The sequence below is a fragment of the Paroedura picta genome, chromosome 3 (assembly GCF_049243985.1).
Source record: "Paroedura picta isolate Pp20150507F chromosome 3, Ppicta_v3.0, whole genome shotgun sequence".
Lineage (NCBI taxonomy): Eukaryota > Metazoa > Chordata > Lepidosauria > Squamata > Gekkonidae > Paroedura > Paroedura picta.
Genome location: NC_135371.1, coordinates 917,321 through 940,029, shown reverse-complemented (window position 1 = coordinate 940,029; position 22,709 = coordinate 917,321). Strand labels below are relative to the sequence as shown.

Below are 22,709 nucleotides of genomic sequence, written 5' to 3'. Positions count from 1 at the left end.
ACATTCTTATCATACTCCCCAACCAAACCTCCATTGGGGGTAATATTGTTCCTTTCTATTCCTGCCCATATAATAGTCTTGCTGCCCTTGCCATGTATAAAAATGAAGCTCCAGGCTTTTTTCAAGAAGTCTGTCCCCTAGCCCAGCCTTTCTCAACTTCTTTACCCTTGAGAAACCCCTGGTGCATTCTTCAGGCTTACAGGGACCCCAGAAGTGGCAGGATCGACGTGCGGAATAGGGTTGGGAAGTACAGCTGTGTCCACCCCACCCGGGCCCCTCCGCACCCCCCCCCCGGGACCCATCACTAGCCATGGGGTGGGTGGGTTGACATGACCTTATAAGAAATAATTAACTCCTACCGGTCTGGAAAACCTTTCCAGGGCCATCAGGATACCTTTAAGGAAAGCCTGGATCAGACCCCAAAGAAGTCTCCGTTTTCAACACCATAGAGTCAACAGGGGCCTCCTGGAGGCAGCCCCCCTCCCCGCCCTGGACCCCATTTCTCTAACTGAATCCAAACTCTGCCCTTCCCTCCAAGATTCCACGGGGATCCTGCCCCGAAAGGGACCTCTGAGGTCACCTAGTCCGAGATGGCAGCCAGCTAAGGGTCAGGGGAGGCGGCGAAGGGGGGGGGGTGCCCAGCGGCTGGTTCTTGGAATGCAGTGCGATCCGTCAGCCTCACTGGTCGGGCTGGTTTAAACCCGGTATGGGGGGGGGGGTTTGATTCTGTTCAGATGAGACCAGAATTACAAGAATCCGCATCGATTTGAGTCTGTCGGGGCTTGAAAGATGCCCCAGGGCTCAAACCTTTTTCTCTGGCCTCAGACCAGCGCGGTGACCCTCCTGCATCTACCTAGGGATGAGGGGCTTTTATAGGCAAGCCCCCCCCCCCCCCTTCTGTTCTTCTCAGTCTCCTGACTTCTTGGAAAAGGCCAGCCTGGGATTCCCCCGCGGCCGCCCGGCCTCCTTCCTGTTGTGGCGGGAACCTGCGGCCAAGAAACTCCCTTGGCAACGAACAGCCCGTCTCTCTGCTTTCCTGGCCCGGCAGGCAGGTCTTTGCCTGGGCATGCCTTTCCTGGCCCGCGGAGGCCTTTTGCCTGTGCAAGGCAGCTGGATCGCAGAGCTCTGTGCATGCCCTGGCACCTCCGCTCTTCTCCCCGGCTTTTCGCTAGCCTAAGGACAGATGGCGCTACTGTCAGTTTATGGTTGCCCTCGGCCACGAGTCAGCTGGCTGAGCGTGTGTGGTTAATAATAATAATAATCGTTGTTTTTATTAATACTGGTAGTAGCAGTCTCTAAGTGGCCCACAATCCCCCTCCCTCCCCCTCCCCACAGCAGTCCCTTTGGGAGGCAGGCAGCGGGTCTCCTTTGCAGCCTGACCAAGAGTTCTGTGGCGCTGCGGAGCTTGCACCCCTGAGTCGGGCTCCCTGCAAGGCGCCCCGTGGGCTCTGCCGCCGTCCCCGGGGGAAGGGGCGCTTGGGGGCTGCAGGCCGAGGGGGTCTTTTCGCCCCCGGGCCCGTCTGGCGGCCACTGGCCGAGCGGAGCCCGCCGCAAGCCGCAGCGGCTGAGGAACCGAGGGGGGAAAGACGCCGGGCGCTTCGGCCCCGGAGAGGCTCGCGTGCGACGGGAGATCCGCCCGGCAACCGGTGACGCAAGGGGACTCCCTTTTCCGGATTGGCCGGAGAGGCCCGTCCTCGCCCTGCTCTTAAAAGGCCCCGCCGCGCGCCTCCAGAGAGGGACTTTTCCTCGGGGCGGCCAGGTGAGCGGCTGCGGGCGGGTCCCCGAGGCTGGAGGGCTGCGCGCTCTCGCCCGGGCGCGCTCCCTCTGCAGGGATGCGAAGGGAGAGGCGGGAGGGCGCCTGCCCCCTTGGAGCGCGCTCTCCTCGAAGCCCCCCGGAGGGAGAGGGGCGGGAAGGCGGTCTGCGGGACGGCAGGGGGGGCAGATCAGGGGCGCCGTCCGTGGACTCCCCTTCCCATGGAATGCACGAGCTGGAAGGGCCCTCCTGGGTCATCTAGTCCCACCCACCCCCTGCACTGTGCATGGCCGCGCACGGGTCTCCCATCGGTACGCAGCAGCCCCGTGGCTAAAGAGCGGCGGGACTCTGATCTGGCGAGCCCGTGCAGCCAGGGGGGGGGGGGGCCCTGGGCCAGCCGCAGTTCTCCTGGAGCTGTTCTCGCAGAACAGTCCTCAGCCCCGCCTCCCTCCCAGGGCGCCTGTGGCGGGGAGAAGAAAGGAAGGAGGTCGGAAGACGCTTCGAGACTCCCTCGGGAAGTGGAAAGCGGGATCTTAAAAAACGGCTGCTCGCCCTGGGAACGTGGCACTTCGGAACATAGAGCTGGGAGGGCCTCTTGGGTCATCTAGTCCAGCCCCTTGTGCTATTCCCAGGGGCCACCTGGTCCCCTCCCCGGGGACCCCTGCTCCGGGCCAGAATGCAGACACCTCCTCTGTGTAAGAAAGAAGATGGGGGGGGGGAAGGGTGCCTGCCCACAAAAACGTCAACCCAGGATGGAAGGTGGGGGGGGTGTTCCCAAGGTGCCCCTGGGCGTCCGCTCTCTCCTGTTTGCCCAGCCCCAGCGGAGATCTTCTTCTGGGAACGGAGCTCTGGAGGTCTGATGCAGTTCCAGGAGATCTCCAGGCCTGTCCTGGGGGCTGGCAACCCCAAGCTCCGCTGCCTGGGATGAGGGTGGGTGGCTAACATGTCCTCCCCTCTGCAGGGAACAAGAAAGGACTAATTCGTTTTGAAGATGGCAGTCGACTTGATTATCAGTGTTGTGAAGCTGACTTCCGGTGAGTCATCGGAGGGGGGGCCCTTCCCCTTGGGGGGCTTTTGGAAGAGCTGCTTCAGAGCCTGCCTTTGTGTCGGCCAAAGGAGGGAGGCCGTCGGGACAAGGCGGGATATAAATGTTGTGGGCGCTTGCTCTTCTGGTGGCCCTTTTGGGGTTGGCTTCACCTCCTGTGGCAGCCACGGGGCTGTTGGTGGATCCTCTGGCCCTTTTGTGCCTCCTGGTCTTTAGAGACCATACGGAGTGCCCAGTGTCCACCAAGACCTGGAACAAATCCACTCTGTCAGAAGAGGGGAATCTGGACTAGCAACCAACCACAAAATGGCTGCCATGGGAGGAAGGAACTGAGCTGAGGGAGAGGGGGTGCCACGGCCCATCAGCGAGCACCCCCCTCTGCCACTCGGCTCACCAGGGGGTGGGAAATGGCAGGAAAATGGGGGCGGCTGACAGTGGTTGTGGTGGGGAAGTCTGTCAACCATAGGGAGGGAGATGAATCATTCTTCATGCATTGTTGTGGTGTGATGGTTAATGCGTTACTTCCAAGGAGACCAAGTTGGTTTCCAGGCCTGTGCTGTAATGCCCACCCCCTAGGAGGAAGAGATCTGAGGGGATGCCCACACTGCAGGAGAGTTGTTTGTTGAAGTTGATGCTGGGCAGAGTGCTCTTTGGGTGTGGCTGATTTTCTGCCTTCTCCTTGTAGACGGCCTGCTGTATGTGAATGCCACGGTACCCGGAGTCATGATCCCGATCATATGTGCCACGGCGATAGTTGGGTTTTTGGCCTTCGGCACGTATTGCGTTTTGAAGTTTCTTAAGCATGAAAGTAAGTCGGACACGAATATCGCGACGTGTGACTAAGTCCCTGCGGCTGAGCCTTCCCCAGAGGGATTTCCAGAATGGGCTCTCTCCAAGACTGCAAATATCTCCGCAGTTATGATCTGCTGGTGCATTTTCACCGCATCGGATTCCAAATGTAGACTCCAAATTCAGTCTCGGCGTGTGTTCTGCATTTCCACTGGGAGAGTGGGCAGCCCCACTCACGCCTCCCCCTTCTGCAGTTACACACTCACACTGTAACACAATACAAAAAAAACAAAAACTTTTTTAAAAATTTCACCCCCCCCCATCCCTCAATTCCCATGGTGCTTGAAACACACAAGTGGGGGAGGGGGTCTTGTGTTGTTGTGCCCCTTGCATCTTCTTAAATCATAAAGTGCATTTTGAATCTGGCGAGGGGGGCGGGGGCACGGGGAGGATGTGGAGTCGTTGTTAACTCTTAATTTTCTGGAGCATTCCCACGAAGTGGGTGCTTTTGTAACTGCAAATTCACATTTTAGTGTTCAAAATAATTTAAAACTAATTCAAAACAAATTTTTTGACGAACAAACTGGGGAGGGCGTGAGGAGAGGCAGATACCAGGTGGAGTTGATCCGTCACCACGTGAGAAGGAAGCCGATTCGCCTCCCAGTCTGCCTCATTGGATAAGTGAGCTCCCTCCCAGGGAGGGGGAGAAAGGGAGTTTTTTTCTGAGGAAAATGGAGTGCGTTCAGATCTGCACCTGACGAGCCTGGTTTTTGCGTGAAAGGTTTGTTGTTCTGTGGAACTTTAGGGAGGCTGTTGTGGCAATTTTTTGCGGCTGCAGAAGCAGTTCAAGGCTTCTGGGAGGACCAGAATCTTTCACCGGGTCTTCCTGTGTTTAATAGCTGCATATGGACCTGATGCGGATAGCAAAATCTACCTTGTAGGGACAGGAGGGGGAAATCCCTACAGATGCACAAGAATCGTAAACTCCACGAAACCGAAGCCCTCGGACCTGGCCCTGAATGCCGAAACTCCCAAGAGGGCTGGCCTTGGTTGGCAAGAGGGCCCCTTGGGACACGGAGCTAGCAGCCGACGCGTAGCTAAGTGTGAGCAAAAGAACGGGAAGACACAGCCCTGCACAGGAAGGTTACCAAAAGAGGTTGAGACCAAAAAGTGAAATTAAATATCGTTAAGCATGTAATCCTAATATACAAAGTAGCAAATTAATTAAGATACCAATGCCTATTACAGAGACAAATGTCCAAGCATGTGCTGATTTATTTCCCTCCAGTGCCACTGGGGAAAAAAGATCTTGAGGTGCAAAAAAACCCATTTTTGTTTCCCTGATGGAGTGTGCGTTGCAGGCTGTACCTCTAAAGATTCACTGTAAATTTGTCTCCTTTGTATTTGCAGAAACACTCTGAGTGTCCCAGGATGCCAGGAGTTGAGGGACGGAGGCCGGGGTCCCTGCGCTGCTTGGCTTTCTGTTGCACTGGAGACCACCTTCGGATCGTGCCCTGAGAAGCACGCACTCGACTGTGTGTTTCATTTCCGTTTCTCCTCTTTCTTTCCTGCACCCTCCACTTCTGCGATGACTTTGCGATAACTGTGGCCCTTCATGCAGGCCCCCTTCCTGGGGGTCCCCAAGGAAGTGATTCCGCCTCCTGTGGCTGCACAGCCCACCCCCACATTGTGTGCCCAGCCATGGCCTTCCTTCCTGGATGCTGTGAGCCACAGGGAGCACAAAGGGTGCCCTTAGCGGCCCTTTCGAGGCGAGTTTAGGCGAGTTAAGACCAGCCATCCTCTGGGGAAGCAAAACTCAGGGCAAGTTACAGTCGATCATCTACTGTCTGACGAATCTCCTGAAATTACCAAACCTGTAGCCAAATTTGGTTTGCCAGTATATGGAGTTTGTGGAGCCAGCAGGGAAATGAGAAATGAGATTGGAGATCTCTTAATTCAACCGAACACTATAACTGCCCAAAAGTCATCCTCGATATTTTTGTCACAATTTGTATTGCCAATTTATTCCTTTACCCATATATATAATCTGGTAATACCCTCCAGGCTGCCACAAGCACATTGCAAATGGCAAAGAAATGAAATACGCTTCTTATGTGTTAATTGGACCACGCGGAGGACATCCCAACAGTCAATGTGATCCTGTCACATAAACTTTGAAAGTCCTTAGGATGCCACCCAAGGGCTTCTGTGAGCTGAAAATTGGAAGACAAGGACTCGTGTTTGAAATTAATTGATTGCAATTATTTGCATTTATTTCTAATCGTGATTAATGTCTTTGCAGTTGTTATAAAACCCAGGGACCATCAGTCACAGGGGCTTGCTTGCTTGTTTCCAGTTTATTACACTGTGATCCCTTGTTCTGTACAAGGATGTGGCAGACACTTTAAATTCCAGGTGTGGCCCGCTAGTGATCCTCCGCCTCTCTTGCGCTTGGTCAAGGGCTGGATCTCCTCACCTTTACTTTGGCTCTGTTGTCTGACATGTGTTAGGAGCTTCCTTCCTTTCTTCCCTCCTTCCTTCCCTCCTTCCTTCCCTCCTTCCTTCTTCCTTCCTTCCTTCTTCCTTCCTTCCTTCCTCCCTCCCTCCCTCCCTTCCTTCCACCTGCCTGGACCCGACCAATTTTCTTTCAGGCAGGGACTCTGCTTTGACCAACTCAAAGTGCTTGTTGCCACAGCATCATCAAACCCAGTAATACAGTTTGGCTCCCTCAGCCTAATAAAACCGTTTTCAATACAGTAAACTCTCTAGTCTCCGTTTGTTCCTTTCTGGCCAGTGCTCACGCAAACGATAGCCACCCCACCCCACCCCACCCCGCGAACCATGAAAAGTCCACTTGTAATTATTAACTCCAGGACTGGAATTGCCATCCAGGAAGCCAGACTAGGAGAAACAAGGAAAATCCGTGTTGGTCTGAAGTAGCACAGCAAGAATTGAGTCCAATCAGGCACCTTTAAGACCAACAAAGATTCATTCAAGGCAGGAGCTTTCCTGGACACTGACAAATCCATCAACCTTTAAAGGCTCCATCAAAGGTAACCCAATTAACATTCCAAAGAGACAAGAATTTAGGATTTAGAAGCGAATAGATTCTTCCTTAGAGCAGGCTTTCTCTACCAGGGTGTTCTGAATCCTTGGGGTTTCTTGGTGGCCCAGGAAGGGTTTCCCAAATGGGTGGGAGTTTAGTATTGTTTTTAAACAAATTTGTTAAACATTTATAGAGTGATACAGTCGTATATACTCATGTTGGGCCCGGAGGGGGTGGGAAGGGGGGCCCCCGGGTGGTCACGGACCCAGTTCTGCTTCCCAACCCTATTCTGCTCCATCACGCCACTCCTGGGATTTCTCAAAGCCTGAGAAATGTTTCTGTAGGTTCTCAAGGGTAAAAATGCTGAGAAAGGGGAAGTTCAATGGAAGCTTTACACTTTTCCCAGGGAAGAGACAAATGTTATAAGACTTGTGATTTGCATGCCCAAAAGTTATAAAGGTAAAGGTATCCCCTGTGCAAGCACCGAGTCATGTCTGACCCTTGGGGTGACGCCCTCCAGCGTTTTCATGGCAGACTCAATACGGGGTGGTTTTCCTTTTCCTTCCCCGGTCATGACCGTTTACCCCCCAGCAAGCAAGCTGGGTACTCATTTTGCCGACCTCGGAAGGATGGAAGGCTGAGTCGACCTTGAGCCGGCTGCTGGGCTCCCAGCCTCATGGGCAGAGCTTCAGACAGCATTTCTGCCACTTACCACTCTGTGCCACAAGAGGTGTTAGTGTTATAAGAATTGCTTTCAGGTCCATCTGGGGACAGCAAATAGTTCTGTAACCTTTTCGTTGGAAGAGAAAGGCTGTGAGGGCCAAATTGCACAGGCGACATCTGGCTGCCCACTGCCTGATGTTTTGTTGCTCTAACCAGAAGCCCCAGGAGAGAGCGGTTTCCTTTTGTTAGGTCCACAAGATAATGTGCAAACGGGATTACCCGAGTTAGTTAAGCCCATTTCTGCCTTTTGACTCCCTGCCACACCCAAGGATGGGGGAGACACTTGCTGGGTTCTGCCCCCCCCCATGTACCTCAAATTGGGCTTCTTCAAGGGGCAGGCCTCCAAAAACAATATTATGAAAACAGGACAAAAAATTATATAAATTTACAACCTGCAAAATGTTCTGGGGGTAGAAAGGAAGCCGCTAAATGTTTTAAAGAAAGTTGCAAAACCAATCAATAATTCTGGGGGGTTCCGGCCTCCCTAATATTAGTTCACAGAAAGAAAACTGAGCAGTGATAAATTGAACTTTGGGATTCTTAGATTCCGGTGGGCCTGAGGAAGGGTGCGTGCAACCCCACCGGGAACCCCGAAGGGAACTTGGCTGGTGTGCAAGGTGCCCTGCTGGACTCAGACTTCCTTCCATCTGAACTTCCTTCCTTCCATCCTTCCTTTCCTCGCCCCACAACAGACGCCCTGTGAGGGAGGCGGGGCAGAGAGAGCTCTGGGAGAACTGGGACTGGCCCAAGGTGGAGGAGGAGTGGGGATCCCACCCAGTTCTCCAGAGTAGAGCCTGCTGCTTTTAACCACGGGCTCTCCGGAGAGTGCGGCGTGTGTGGCAAGCAGGGCTGCCAACCGGGGAACTTGAGGGTCAGTCAAAGGCGCTGAATGGCCAATGTGGGAATGGGGGGCTCACTTGGGACCCCCCTCTTGGGAGCGGCGCATGCAGAGTCCAGCTGGTTCAGATTTCCAGACCCAGGCGGAGGAGGAGGAGAGCAGCCCCGATCCGGGCTGAAGTGTCCTGAGCTGGGAAAAGGGGCAGGCTGTGACACCCCCCTCCCACCCGCTCCGCCTCCGGGCTCCGGGCTCCGTGCGGGGCTGGGCAGCGCTGAGGAGGAGGAGGAGGAGCGCCCTGCGGGCATTTCTCTTGGAGCCGCCAGAGAGCGGAGCCCCAGCGCACGGAGGGCCCAGGGGACGGAGCCGCGGCAGGGGGCGCCTCGCCAGGTAGGACCCCCAGCCCCGTCCTTCCAAGGGGCCCCTCCAAGAGGGGGGAGGGGGGGAGGCTCCGGCCGAAAGAGCCGCCGAGTCCCGCGGGCCAGCAGCCAGGTGGAAGTGTGGGCGCCCCTTGCTTTTAGTGGTGACATTTCTATAGCCCCCCCTTCCCCTTCCCCGCTCCCCCGGGCGTCGAGCAGCGCCTGTGGCCCAAGCCCCCGCCCGGCACGCGACGCCCTCCGCGGCCCTCGTGCAAGTGCTGGACCCTCCGCGTCGGGACGGTCGCTCCGGGCTCCTGCCAGCCCCGCAGGGCTCAAGAGGGGAGGGGGGAGGAGCAGGGGGCCCTTTGCCAGAGCCCGTTTGGTGTCGTGGTCAGGAGGGCGGACTTCTCATCTGGCACGCCGGGTTCGATTCTGCTCTCCCCCACATGCAGCCAGCTGGGTGGCCTTGGGCTCGCCACGGCACTGAGAAAACTGTTCTGACCGAGCAGTTCTCTCAGGGCTCTCTCAGCCTCACCCACCCCACAGGGTGTCTGTTGTGGGGAGAGGAATGGGAAGGCGACTGTAAGCCGCTTTGAGCCTCCTTCGGGTAGAGAAAAGTGGAAAAAAGAGCCAACTCTTCTTCTTCTTCAGTCATCTCAGGGCTCTCTCAGCCTCCCCTCCCTCGCAGGGTGTCTGTTGTGGGGAGAGGAAGGGAAGGCGACTGGAAGCTGCTTTGAGACTCCTTCGTGTAGAGAAAAATGGCATCTAAGAACCAACTCTTCTTCTTCTTCGTCTTCATGAGGCAAATTTGCAAGCAGTTCTCCTTTGATGTTGAACTCAGAAGAAGCCACCTTTTGATCCTCCACTTTACTGAGAATAAGAATAAGAAGCTGACCTTAGGAGGGCAGTATATAAATTTAATTAATGATAATGTCCAATTCCAGATTTGAAAGCCAGCATGGAGTAAGAACCGGGTTTGGTCCCCCACTCTTCCACAGGCAGGTAGCTGAGTGACCTTGGGCGAGTCACAGTTCTCTTTGAGCTGTTCTCTCAAAGTTCTCTCAGCACCACCTCCCTCACAGGCTGTCAGTTGTTGGGAGAGGAAAGGAGGTTTGTCAGTCGCTATGGGACATCTTTGTGGAGTAAGTACCAAAAACCAAGCTCTTCTTCTTCTTCTCTCTTTGACTGCCCAGGGCAGAGCAGGAGAGTGAAAGGACAGAAGAGAAGCCATGTTGGACCAGGCCAGTGGCCCACCCAGTCCAAGACTCTGGCTCACACAGTAGCCAAAACCCAGGGGGCATCAGGCGGTCCCCCAGCAGGGCCAGAACTCCAGAAACCCCCAGCACCAAGAGGACCGAGCATCGCTGCCTCCGAGAGAGTGTTCCACCTATGCCCTGGGGCCACGAGCCACTTGTGGGCTCTGCTCCCTCTTGAAGCTGCCTGTGCCCGTAGCCGCCACCACTTCCTGCAGCAAAGAACTGGAGGTGCGAATGACTCTTTGGGTGAAGACTGACTTCCTGCTTATTTCTTCTTAGTCTCCTTCTCCCCAATTTCGTGGAGTGCCTGATAGTTCTTGACTTCTCAGAACAGAAGAAAAGGAGTCCTTTCTCTACCTTCTCTTAATTCTGTAAACCTCTATCGCGACACCCCCTCAATTGACTTCTGAGAAAACCCAGAAAGTGATGCACAAAGTTGACGGCCGGACAGTTCTCAGAAGAAGAGGGGCAGGTTTTGTGTTCTTTTGCTCTTGTGGTTTAACGTCTTGCTTTTCTGATCACGCTCGCTAGCTGCGCAAGCTTATGTCGGCTGCAAGGCTGTGCTCTTCTGCAGACTTATTTCCCCAGTTGCCTCTCTGCAGATTTGGGCAGTCAAATCATATGACTTCCACGACGGGCCCCATCGTAAAGGGGCCGTGGCTCAGGGGCAGAGCATAAATTTGGCATGTGGAAGGTCCCAGGTTCAATCCCTGGCATCACCAGTTAAAAGGACCAGGCAGGGTTAATGGGAAAGACCGCAATCTGGAACCCTGGCTCAGGGGCAGAGCCTCTGCTTGGCATGTGGAAAGTCCCAGGTTCAATCTTCAGCATCTCCAGTTAGAAGGACCAGACAGGAGGGGAAGGGAAAGACCTTGGCCTGAGACCCTGGCTCAGTGGCAGAGCCTCTGCTTGGCAGGCAGAAGGTCCCAGGTTCAATCCCCGGCATCTCCAGTTAAAGGACCAGGCAGGAGGAGATGGGAAAGGCCTCCAACTGAGAAATTAGGGAGCCGCTGCTGACCTTCACAGACCAAATATAAAGCAACTTCATACAAGGCATTACAATTTTGGCAATATTACTTGCAGTACCTTTCCTGATCGCTCCCAGCTTGTTGCTTGCCAATGGAAGCCCATTTACATGTACACATGAGGCCTTGGTTCTTCAGAGTCAGTATGGCCCCCTCAGAATGGCCGTGCTGTCCAGGGTCTCCGTGGGAGGGCTTATGGAGTTCGGGCCCCACTGGTGGACCTCCTGAGGCCCCCTGGGTTTTGGCTGCTGTGTGACCCATAGTCTTGGACGGGGTGGGCCATCTGCCTGATCCAACATGGCTTCTGGGGAAGTGATGCTCTGTGTTCCTGGTGCTTGGGAGGTGACCAGGGAGGGTTTCTGGAGTTCTGGCTCTGCTCGTGGACCTCCAGATCTCCACCTGGGTTTGGGCCACTGGGTGACACAGAGTATTGGGCCATTGACCTGATCCAACATGACTTCTGTTCTTACGTCTCGGATAATGATGCTCCGTTTTCTTGGTGTTTGGGGGAGCTTCTGGAGTTCTGCTCCTACTGGCGGACCTCCTGATGGCATCTGGGTTTTGGCCACTGTGTGACTCAGAGTGTTGGACTCTATGGGCCATTGGCCTGTTCCAACATGGTTTGTCTCTTGTGTTCTTACATACTGAACCTTTGGCTAACCTGGGCCCCTGAAATGGCTGTGGTTATGCTAAGTGGAGTTCAGTGAGGTCTTTGTACCTCAGGCCTCCTTGGAAACACAGTGTGTGCTAGTCCTGAATCTACTGCTCATCAACTTCATCAGGTGCCCCAGAACTTTACCACTAAGGGAGAGGAAGTTCTGAATAACTGTATCAATACCTGCAGGTGCCAGTTCTCATATCTGATGCAGTGCAAGTTCCAGCCTGCCCAGGAGCCATCAAGGGACAGCTGGATCCAGACGCAAGATGGGTGTGTTTTGGGGCTGCCCCCTGCTCCTGGTAGTGACTGCATTCCTGCTGGGGGATTGCTCCGGTGAGTAGCTGGAGGGCATTACTCTCCCTCCTTTTGACTCTTCTTCAGTAATCTCAGGGCTCTCTCAGCCTCCCCTCCCTCACAGGGTGTCTGTTAAGGGGAGAGGAAAGGGAAGGCGATTGGAAGCCGCTTTGAAACTCCTTTGGGTAGAGAAAAGCGGCATATAAGAACCAACTCTTCTTCTTCAGTAATCTCAGGGCTCTCTCAGCCTCCCCTCCCTCACAGGGTGTCTGTTGTGGGGAGAGGAAAGGGAAGGCGACTGTAAGCCCCTTTGAGAATCCTTCTGGTAGAGAAAAGTGGCATATAAGAACCAGCTCTTCCTCTTCCTCCTTTTTCTTCTTCAATTTAAAGAGATAAGCTAAGTATTCAGTGGACCCGATTTACTTTAGAAAACAAGATAAGTCCCATGCTGAATCCAGACCTTGAGGGAACAACGTGTGTGATCTGTGTAGGCACTAGAAGATCAAAGAAAGACGTCTGACCTTTCTAATAAGTTCTGTACGTCAACCACGTCCACATTGTATTGCCCACACGGGTCTTTTCTAGCACGGGCTTTTCAGGGGGGCAATGGGAAAGTCTTCTTTGTCTTGCTGGAGGGGCAGAGAGCTTCTAGGTGACCTGAGAGGGTTGGTGGTGAAGAGCCCCTTAACTACTCTGCCTTTCCACCCTTTGCAGACTCCTTGGGGCACTCCCTCCGCTTCTTATGCACCGTAATTTGGGAACCTGGACAGGGGGGGCCAGATTTCAAAGCCGTCATGTACCTTGATGACCAGCTCAGCGGACATTACAACACCACCACGAGGAAGGCTGTATCTGAAGGGCACTGGGCAAAGGAGATGGTGAAACAGGAACCCCATATCTTGAACTGGTTCACCTGGGAAACCAGGAATTCGGAGCAGAGAATGAAATACTACCTGATGAGCCAGACACATCTCTACAACAAGAGCAGAGGTAGGGTTTAAAGCATGTTGTTATGCATACCTCATGGCCAGGTCTGATTCAGATAAAGGTGTGTGTCTAGTTAGCTTGGTGTAGTTAGCCAGTTTGGTGTAGTGGTTAGGAGTGCGGACTTCTAATCTGGCATGCCGGGTTCGATTCTGCGCTCCCCCACATGCAGCCAGCTGGGTGACCTTGGGCTCGCCACAGCACTGATAAAACTGTTCTGACTGAGCAGTGATATCAGGGCTCTCTCAGCCTCACCCACCCCACAGGGTGTCTGTTGTGGGGAGAGGAATGGGAAGGCGACTGTAAGCCGCTTTGAGCCTCCTTCGGGTAGGGAAAAGCGGCATATAAGAACCAACTCTTCTTCTTCTTCTTCTTCTATCAGATCTTTTCATTCCAGGTACGACATACAGCTCAGCAACTTCTCTGATTTGACAGGGGTAACAGGACACACTTAATACTACGAGTGAACCTTTGCTCCTGTTTTATCCTTTACTAAGAAACAAAAATCGCTGCTATATAAGGAGAGCAATTACTTGCCCATACAAATATCTTGCCCAAGAATAAGCAGGTCATGAGCAAGGAGCATCTCCTGAGAAGAAGCTCTCGAGTAATCCTGCTTCCCCTATTTCTAGGTTTTAAAAATAATATGCTTTAACAAGAGCGGGCTGTCCCACTCAACAAGGGTTTGTGAATCCTCCATTTCTCAAGGGTTCTGTTCCTCTTTAGGGTCAGGGACATCCCCGCAAGATGTCTCTCCTTCTTTAAAATGGAGAAGGCTTCTCTCCACCACTTCCCACCCCTTTGGGTCGAGGTTTCTGTAACCCTTGCATCCTTTCCCCCCAGGTCCATATATTCTGCTTAATTCAATTCTGTTGTTAAACTTGGGGCATTTCTGTGTTGCCACTTGGGGTCCAAATGCCCTGATGTGACTGACATTCAAAACAGTTTGAATGCTGTTTTACCCATAGCGTTTGTTGGTAGTCTGTTCTGCAAACACATTAAAGAAACATGATTTATTCCTGCTACACCATGTTGTTCTGGACTGATTGCTACAGTGTATTGCATCCTGCTGCTTTATTCCATTCTGCTCCATGCAAAATTTAATGCAGGGTAACGCCAACTATTATTGTCTGTACATATTGTTTGAAGCTTCCTCCCAAACTGATTTTTCACAAAGATCTTCAATTTCTGTGTAGTTTCTGCCTTTAAAAAGGGCTATGGGGGGGGGAGAGTCTTAACAGTGGGAGAGCCGTGGTTGGTAGGGTGGGTGGGTGTTGGGATATACAAGGTCCATCGGGTGCCTGATCCAAAAGCATAGGAAGACTATCTACAGGGAGCATCAGCAGGTATATGTAGTTAGCATGTTAGGATTAGGAACTTTCTGACATTTTTCAAATACTCTCCTCCTGTCCTGATTGGCTCAATGGGAGACTTCCTGCTCCTTTGAACACACTTCCTGTCTAATTCCCTCCAGTGCAGTAAGGTAGTTAGGACACACTCTCTCTCTCTCTCCTCTCTTACAAAGTTGTCTCTCTTCTGAATAAATTTATTATATTCTTAAGTAGCCTGGTGCTTGGCTCCTGCTTTACCTATTTAAACTCTGCCAACAGGTGAGGGGCTTCAGGTGTCCTCACTGTGTGGCTCTCTTTCAGGGTTGCACATCTGGCAGCGCACAGTGTCCTGTGCAATAAGCAAGGAGGGGCACAAAAGGGGATTGAACCAACACGCCTACGACGGGGAGGACTACCTCTGCTTCGACGAGAACACGCTCACCTGGACCGCGGCCGTCGTGCCGGCTCAGCTGACCAAGAGGACGTGGGATGAGAAACGGGACGATCTCCGCGCCGTCAAGGCCTTCTTGGAGGACACGTGCATCTGGTGGCTGGAGAAGTTCCTGAAATACGGGAAGGAGTCCCTTCTGAGGAGAGGTGAAGGTGGCCAACGGGTGCCGGCGCTCCAGGCTCTCCCTCCCGGCATGAAGATTCAGGAGGGAAATGCCCACTGCGCAGAAATTGGGAGGGGGGGGGCTTAATCTATGTACCATATTAAATTGCAGGTATTGGGGAATGGAAGGTCATGTTTCCACTTCGTCAAATGTTCTCTAAAATTACAGAACTAGCTGAGCGGAGAGGAGGCTAGATACAGCCTTTCTCCCTGACACGCTGGTTTTCTGCTTGTAGGGACATTTCTCTCTATTAAAATAAAATGAAGCATTAAGAAACGGTGGGATCTCCCAACCTGGAGTCTGAAGTGGTCCAGTTGCTTCCCTCATTCTGTTGTGTCGGGAGAGCCAGCCTGAGAGGCAGCCCAGAAACAGATGCACAAAGTTTCTCTCGCAGTACAACACCTCAGTGTCCTTTTATTAGGAAAAATCCACTGGGTCTCCACATGGCTTTCTGCTGTGTATAATTTATCTGGAGAGACGGGCTGGATTCCCCGACCCCCCTCCTCATGCAGCCAGCTAGGTGTCCTTGGGACAGTTCCAGTTCTCTCAGGGCTCTCTCAGCCCCCCCTACTTCACAGGCTGCGAGGGCAGAAGAAGAGGAGTTGGTTTTTATATGCTGCTTTTCTCTATCAGGAGCCTCAGAGAAGCTTCCATTCGCCTTCCCTTTCCTCTCCCCACAACAGACACCCTGTGGGGTGGGTGAGGCTGAGAGAGCCCTGATATGACAGAAGAAGAAGAAGAAGAAGAGTTGGTTCTTATATGCCGCTTTTCTCTACCTGAAAGAGTCTCAATGCGGCCTTCCCTTTCCTCTCCCCACAACAGCCAACATGTGGGGTAGGTGAGGCTGAGAGAGCCCTGATATGACAGAAGAAGAAGAAGAAGAGTTGGTTCTTATATGCCGCTTTTCTCTACCTGAAAGAGTCTCAATGCGGCCTTCCCTTTCCTCTCCCCACAACAGCCAACATGTGGGGTAGGTGAGGCTGAGAGAGCCCTGATATGACAGAAGAAGAAGAAGAAGAGTTGGTTCTTATATGCCGCTTTTCTCTACCTGAAAGAGTCTCAATGTGGCCTTCCCTTTCCTCTCCCCACAACAGCCAACATGTGGGTTAGGTGAGGCTGAGAGAGCCCTGATATCACTGCCCGGCCAGAACAGTTTTATCAGTGCTGTGACTAGCCCAAGGCCACCCAGCTGGCTGCATGTGGAAGAGGAACAAGGAATCAAACCCGTTTTGCCGGATTAGAAGCTGCTGCTCTTGACCACTATACCAAGCTGGCTTAACCACTGCACCAAACTGCCTCTTAATCAGAACACCAAGAGGAAGGCAATTGTAAGCAGGGTATAAGAACCAACTCTCACTTATTTGCAAAATTTGTCTCCCATCATTCCGCTTTTCCAAGGGCTACCAAGATGGTGAGCTGTTTAAAATGTACACATTTAATCACCTTTTGAAATCGTTAACACCCACCCTCCCTTCAGAAACACACGCCATGGAAACAGTGGGAAATTTGTAAAAAGAAACTCAAAACAGCCATTAGACCAGGAGTGGGGTTAGATCCCCAGAGGGATCCCTTCCTGACCGGTCCTCCCCAGGTAAACAGGAATATTTTTAACATGGACCGCGATTGCTTCTTTCCCAGAGCTCCCCAAAGTGACAGTGAGGCGCAGGCCAGACTTCGGTGGCCTGGAAACCCTCATCTGCCGGGCCCACGGCTTCCACCCCAAGGAGATCGATGCCACGTGGCGGAAGGACGGGGAAGTCTGGGAGCAGGAGACCTTCCGCGGGGGGGTCGTCCCCAACTCGGACGGGACCTACCACACCTGGCTGAGCATCAAGGTCCACCCCGAGGACAGGAGTCGGTACCGGTGCCACGTGGAACACGACAGCCTGCCGGAGCCCCTGGATGAGGCCTGGGTGGAGCCAGGTGAGAAGTCGAAAGGGGAGGAGGAATCAAGGGCCCTAAGCGGATTCCTTGTTTTGATTTCTGAGCATGATCTAGCCTGTCAAATATGTTCCCAATGTCTTATTTTGATGTAAATCTATGAGTTGTAAATTTAGTTTGGTCTGAAGAAGAAGGAAGAGAGAAGAGTTGGGGGGTTGTCACCCTACTTTTCCCTCCCTGAGTCGCTTACAACATTTCCCCACCACAGACACCCCTGTGAGGTAGATCTCTATGGAGTTCCCTTTGCCTTGCAGCTTCCTCCCGCCGCCTGGGTCAGCACAAGGGTAACGTTGCCTCCTCCGGGCCTTAGTTAAAAGTCCTGCCGGCTCTCCTGGACTCAGCATCCAAAGAAGCTGCCCTCCTTGCTTCCCTGAGTTTTTTATTTAGGAAAAGGAACCCCACTATTACACCTAATCTTAAAAGAACTTGATGTATTAATAGGAAATTGAAGCTGCCTTCCTTTACCTATTGTGCAAGTTTTCATTTCCAATTATTCAAAAGAGATAGTGGCAAAAATTAAAAGAAGAGTTGGTTTTTATACCTTGATTCTTACTGCTTGAAGGAGTCTCAAAGTGGCTTACAGTTGCCTTTCCTTCCTCTCCCCACAACAGACACCCTGTGAGGGAGGTGGGGCTGGGAGGGCTCAGACAAAACTGCTCTGTGAGAACAGCTCTATCAGGACTGTGACGAGCCCATCGTCACCCAGCTGGCTGCGTGTGGGGGAGCAGGGAATCAAACCCAGCTCACCAGATTAGAAGCCACCACCCTTAACTACCACACCAGGCTGACCCAAGCATCAAATGATGGTTATTGTGCATTTGTTTTATAGATTTTACTGGAAATTTATACTGATAATTGTGCTGTATAGCACAACCCTGAGCCCGATTTTCTAGAGAGGGCTAATTATAAATCGAATAAATACATGTAAAAAAATAATTAAAATATGCCCTATATTAAGGTACTCTTTTAACGGACCTTCCAAGAATCCAACTACATTTTTATACTCAATATTTCTGGAAACGTTCTGGAAACTTTCTGGAAAGTTTCTAGAAACTGCAAATAATTTCTTCTCACACATAATTTCTTCTCTGCCTTGTCCGGAATCAGAACATCTGGTCATTGCAGTTCGTGTGTCTGCTCAGACTGGCGGTGACTCTCCAAAGCGTCAGACAGAGCTCTTTCCCAAATTCTTTAACTGGAGATGCTGCTGGGGCCTGAACTGGGGCCCTCCTGCCTGCCAAGCTGAGGCTCTTCCCCTAACCCAGCACTCTGTCCTCTCATTTTGAACTTTCCCTCTAATTCGGCTCCAAAGTTCCCATCCTCTTCTGACCCGTCTCTGCTGGTGGCATTTCCCGTTGCCAAGTTAACCGCTATCGTTTTGACCTCTTCTTGTAACTGGATGGGTTTTGTCTTTTATGCTTTTTTTCACTATTCTTTCATGCAAAAGGGAAAAAAAAGGATCGGGCCTCTACAGGACAGCCATTGAATGGTCAGTACGAATTAGGAAGGCATTGACACCGTCTTCTGGGCCTGCCTTTCCTGCTCTCTGGGGACTCTTTCTGCTTTCTCTCTCCCTTCTCCAATTTATATCTGCCTGATTCTGTGGCTGTCCTGCCTTTTGAGCACCTACCTTTTGGCCTCCTCTTTGGAGCTCATCACAAATAATGTTGTTTGTTTTTTTCCCCCATTTCAGCATCATCCTGGACAACAACGTCAATCAACAAGATGTCTCTGGCTCCATTTGGGGTTCTGGCTGCAGCTGTGGTTTTGATCGTCTTCGGCATCTGTGAGTAATGTGCAAATACACCTGGTGGTGGGAACCCTCCAATCTGGTCATCTCATGTATGGTCCTTGGAGCAGACCTTCTCAGAAGAGCATCAGAAGAGCCCTGATGGATCAGCCCAGTGGTCCATCTAGTCCAGCATCTTGCCTGGACTAGCATTTCCAAGTCAGGAGAGCTCAATGTAGTCAGAGAGCCAAAGCCACCTTCAAATATATAAAAGGTTTGTTAAAAGAAGAAGGTAAGAAGAAGAAGAAGAAGAAGAAGAAGAAGAAGAAGAAGAAGAAGAAGAAGAAGAAGAAGAAGAAGAAGAAGAAGAAGAATTGGTTCTTATATGCCGCTTTTCCCTACCCGAAGGAGGCTCAAAGTGGCTTACAGTCGCCTTCCCATTCCTCTCCCCACAACAGACACCCTGTGGGGTGGGTGAGGCTGAGAGAGCCCTGATATTCCTGCTCTGTCAGAACAGTTTTATCAGTGCCGTGGCGAGCCCAAGGTAACCCAGCTGGTTGCATGTGGGGGAGCGCAGAATCGAACCCGGCATGCCAGATTAGAAGTCCGCACTCCTAACCACGACACCAAACTGGCTCTCTCAGTGTAAAGAAGCACATGTATTATCAAAAGCTTACACAACCTGAGAAAATCACAAAAGCTGCTGCTGACCAATCACAACACCTGGCCAGCTTGGCACTCAAGCTCTCTTGCTATGGTTTAAACCAGGGGTAGTCAAACTGCGGCCCTCCAGATGTCCATGGACTACAATTCCCAGGAGCCCCCTGCCAGCGAACGCTCATGGGAATTGTAGTCCATGGACATCTGGAGGGCCGCAGTTTGACTACCCCTGGTTTAAATCCTCACCTCCTGGTTCTCTGATGCTTCATCGCTGAGGCCTTTTTTCAAGTCCCGTCCGTCACAGCCCTCCACAATAGAAGGACTCTGTGCATAAGCATGAGATCATGTGAATGTGGTGGAGTTGGGGGAGGGTCCCCTTCCTCGCCCAATTGCCCTTTGGGCAGCTTGAATGTAGCCCTGATTCGGGGCTTGGCCTGGCCAGGGGAGTCTAAGATACGGCCCACAGGTGGGAGCCAGCCCATCTAGGCCTCTACAAACAACCTTTATGTATAGATGCTGTGCATTATGTCCCCCGTACTGTCCCAGTGGTAATGTGCAGTGGGCAGTGGAGCTGGAAGGGTGGGCATCAAGGAGATACTGTAAGGAAATACTGCAAGAGTGTTAAAACTATTAAACATGCTTGTATTTTGACTAAATATGATTAATTGGGCTTGTTGTTGTTGTTAGGTGCGAAGTCGTGTCCGACCCATTGCGACCCCACGGACAATGATCCTCCAGGCCTTCCTGGCCTCTCCCATTCCCCGGAGTCCATAATCGGGCTTACCTGTGTACTTTAAAAAGTTAACTCTCACATTGTGTTTTATGGCACCTGTGGCTTGGTCTGAGAAAGTCACACTTTGGTCAGATCTGACCCCTCTGGGAACCAGAGAGCTGGAAAAGGCCAATTAGATCAACCCACCTGCACAATGCATGGAGCATCCATGAACAGTACCTGTCCAGCCCCCTCTTGAAGACCTGCAGTGTGAGAGGCAGAAGGATCAGCTCCAGGGCCAAACTGCTCTCATTTTTAGGATGTTTCTCTCTGGTCCTGTCTTGCAGGGTATTGGCGAAGGATCCACCAAGCAGCTCAAAAAGCACCACCAGATCCAGTTGATCACGTTGGTTATGTGTCTGTCAGTTCTGCAACGGCACCTGCTGTTTTCATGTCTCTTGTAGAATAGCTCACTTCAAAGAACATAAGGTAGATCCAGGTGAGTGGCTGTGTTGGCCTGAAGCAGACAGAACAAACGGTGAGTCCAGGGGCACCTTTAACGCCAACAGAGTTTTATTGCTGCTTTGCTGTCCTGTTGGTCAAATATCTAAAGACGTTTGTGTGCACACAAAAGCTATACCAGGAATGAAACTTAAAGGAGCCCTAAACTCAAGCACTGTTCCATAAGAATATCAGAGGAGCCAGGTTGGGTCAAGCCAGTGGCCCCTCTAGTGTCACACGCCGAGGAGAGCGTTAATTATGCTTTTCCTTATGCGCTTTAATCCCCTTGAGAGTGTCTTGAATGTTGCAGAGGAGTTCCTGTTGCGATATCTACTGGTGGACAGGCGTAATTTGGTCTCGCACGGGGCATCAAAGTTTTCCAACATTGTGACTCATAAACAGAAATCGCTTTTAAATAACACACGTAGCTAGTGATGCATTTCTTATGATCTAGCTTTCTTGCTTAAGTTGGAGTGGATATTTTACTTTTATTATTATGACGTACAATAAAATCAGAGTCCGGTCAGGCACCATTAAAACCAACACAGATTTATTCAGGGTGTGAGCTTTCGAGTGCAAGCCGTCTTCCACAGACTATGATCTCCTTGCATGACAGGGAGGCTCACGCCCTGAACCATGCAGGACACCCACAACCTTATTGCTGACAGTCTAACCTGCCACCCCCTTGATGGAGGTCTCAGTTCCGCAGGGCCTGCAAGACGTAGCTCTTCCGCCAGGCGTTTGGTTCAGGGCAGGGCAATGCCCGGAGTCATCATTCTGTGGATCCCGCCCTACTTTACTTGTACCGATTCCACCCCCTGGATTAATAGGGTCGTCTGTTCAGGCCCCCGGCTGGAATGGTTATTGGTTCCTTAAGAGGTTTTTTTCTGTTTTCTATTTCCATTTCAGTATTACTGTTTAAGGGGTTTTTCATGGGCTCTTGTATTGTATTTTTATCGGTTTTTATTGTCAACTGTCAAAAGATGGCTTATCATGAGAGGTAGTATATAAATCTAAATAAATAAATAATATATATAGAGAGAGAGGTGGGTGTGAAAGTTATATGGAGAGTTGTAATGGCCTGTGGCCACATGCAAAAAACTTGATTGAATGTATGATGACTGCGGAAGTGTCTAACATGTCTCTGACTGCCTGGTTCTTGACAGTCAAAGTACATAACAAGAGCCATGCTGGATCGGTCCTGGCCCCACTGGCAGGTGGGCCTCAGCTGGCACCTGGGCTGAAGAGGCCTCCGTGGCGGTCACTGTGAAATTCTTTTCTGTGCAGTCCCTGCAGCCGGCCACACACCAGACTGGGTTGTCCGTCGACCCAGACGCTGCAAGGAAGCTGCAGGTGGCCAGATCCTTAGTCTGGCTGCCTCTAACCGGGGCCAGCATCAGCAGAGGCCTCTTCAGTTCCCACCCAGCCCTGCGTCACTCTCTCCCTTGCTACAATGACCACTGTCTGGGAATATACGATGTACACCTGGAGCCCCTGTATGCTACACCTTCGTGGATGCTAATGGACAGCTGACTACTACCGAAGAAGGTGGTTTGGTCTTGGCCACTGGGGCTGTGTTTGTAATTTGCCTTGTAGGGTTGTTCAGTTAAATGCAAATAAATACATGTATTTTTATATATCTAATCTTTTCATTTATTTTGTGATTTATTTCCTGCCACTCCCTGAAGGCTTGTGGTGGGTTACAAATGTCAGATATAATCTAAAAAATCCCAGCAAGGATCCCTGGAGGAGCCTAGCAGACAACGAAAGGCTCCGTGGCAGGCCCCGGTGGAACGACACGACACGGCAGGAGCCCTTCCCTGCCAAGGCAGAGGCTTCCTCGCAGCCTGACAGGGCCACGGGGGAGGCCGGGGCCCCCGGGGCAGCAGAGGCTGAGGGAGCCAGCCAAGGGCCAGCGACCGGGAGGCTGGCTGGCAGCAAGGGAATGGAGGGAGGGGGACAAGCGGGACTGATGGGGGAGAGGACAGGGGTGAAGGGGACACACACGGGGTGGTGAGTGGGAGGCAGAGAAGGGAGTCATGGAGCGAGGAAAGAGAGAGGACGGCCACCCCCCCCCCAGGGCGAGAGCCCCTTGACGAGGGAGGAATGGGGAGGGAAGAGCCCAGACCGAGAATCAGAAGCTGCCGCCAGGGACCCTGCTGAAGCCAAAGAGGGGATCCCCCAGCAGCTTCAAGTGGCCCCCATGCCGGGAGGGGGAGGCAGGGCGGTCTGCCCACTCCCTCTGTGCTGAGCCCACGGGGAAAGGCTGAGTGCCCCCAGGGGGCGCTACAGGGGGCGCTGTTGTCCGGGTTTCTCCCTGTTGGGACGGCAGAAGGCCTTGACCCCCAGGGGTCCATGGCAGTCTCCCTCCTAGATGAACGGAATCAGCCACAGGGTAGAGAACCAGCCGCCTCCATCGCTCCCCCTCCAAGCAGGGCTTCTCAGAGTGGGCGG

At 52.3% G+C, this 22,709-nt stretch overlaps 1 protein-coding gene and 1 long non-coding RNA gene across 8 annotated transcripts; both read left to right on the top strand.

Moving 5' to 3' along the window:
* The first annotated feature begins 1,674 nt into the window (after window positions 1-1,674).
* On the top strand, window positions 1,675-6,348 carry LOC143834186 (uncharacterized). Of its 3 annotated transcripts, none has more exons than XR_013229740.1 (4): window positions 1,675-1,759; window positions 2,715-2,787; window positions 3,484-3,606; window positions 4,998-6,348. It is a non-coding gene; the product is annotated as an uncharacterized LOC143834186 (long non-coding RNA). The 3 variants fall into 3 exon arrangements; XR_013229741.1 differs by lacking the exon at window positions 1,675-1,759 and adding an exon at window positions 1,982-2,064; XR_013229742.1 differs by lacking the exon at window positions 1,675-1,759 and adding an exon at window positions 2,196-2,448.
* Window positions 6,349-6,492: 144 nt separating this feature from the next.
* Window positions 6,493-21,899, top strand: LOC143834087 (major histocompatibility complex class I-related protein 1-like). Of its 5 annotated transcripts, none has more exons than XM_077330673.1 (8): window positions 6,509-6,640; window positions 9,744-10,034; window positions 11,676-11,822; window positions 12,498-12,773; window positions 14,420-14,695; window positions 16,351-16,635; window positions 18,347-18,439; window positions 20,102-21,899. In XM_077330673.1, the coding sequence occupies exons 3-8, from the start codon at window positions 11,756-11,758 to the stop codon at window positions 20,221-20,223; spliced, it is 1,119 nt and encodes a 372-aa protein (XP_077186788.1). In that variant the 5' UTR covers window positions 6,509-6,640; window positions 9,744-10,034; window positions 11,676-11,755; the 3' UTR covers window positions 20,224-21,899. The 5 variants fall into 5 exon arrangements, with proteins under 5 accessions (XP_077186789.1, XP_077186788.1, XP_077186790.1 ...); XM_077330675.1 differs by lacking the exons at window positions 6,509-6,640; window positions 9,744-10,034 and adding an exon at window positions 8,453-8,581 and having other exon boundaries at window positions 20,102-20,253; window positions 21,543-21,899; XM_077330671.1 differs by lacking the exon at window positions 6,509-6,640 and adding an exon at window positions 8,453-8,581.
* Window positions 21,900-22,709: the final 810 nt, after the last annotated feature.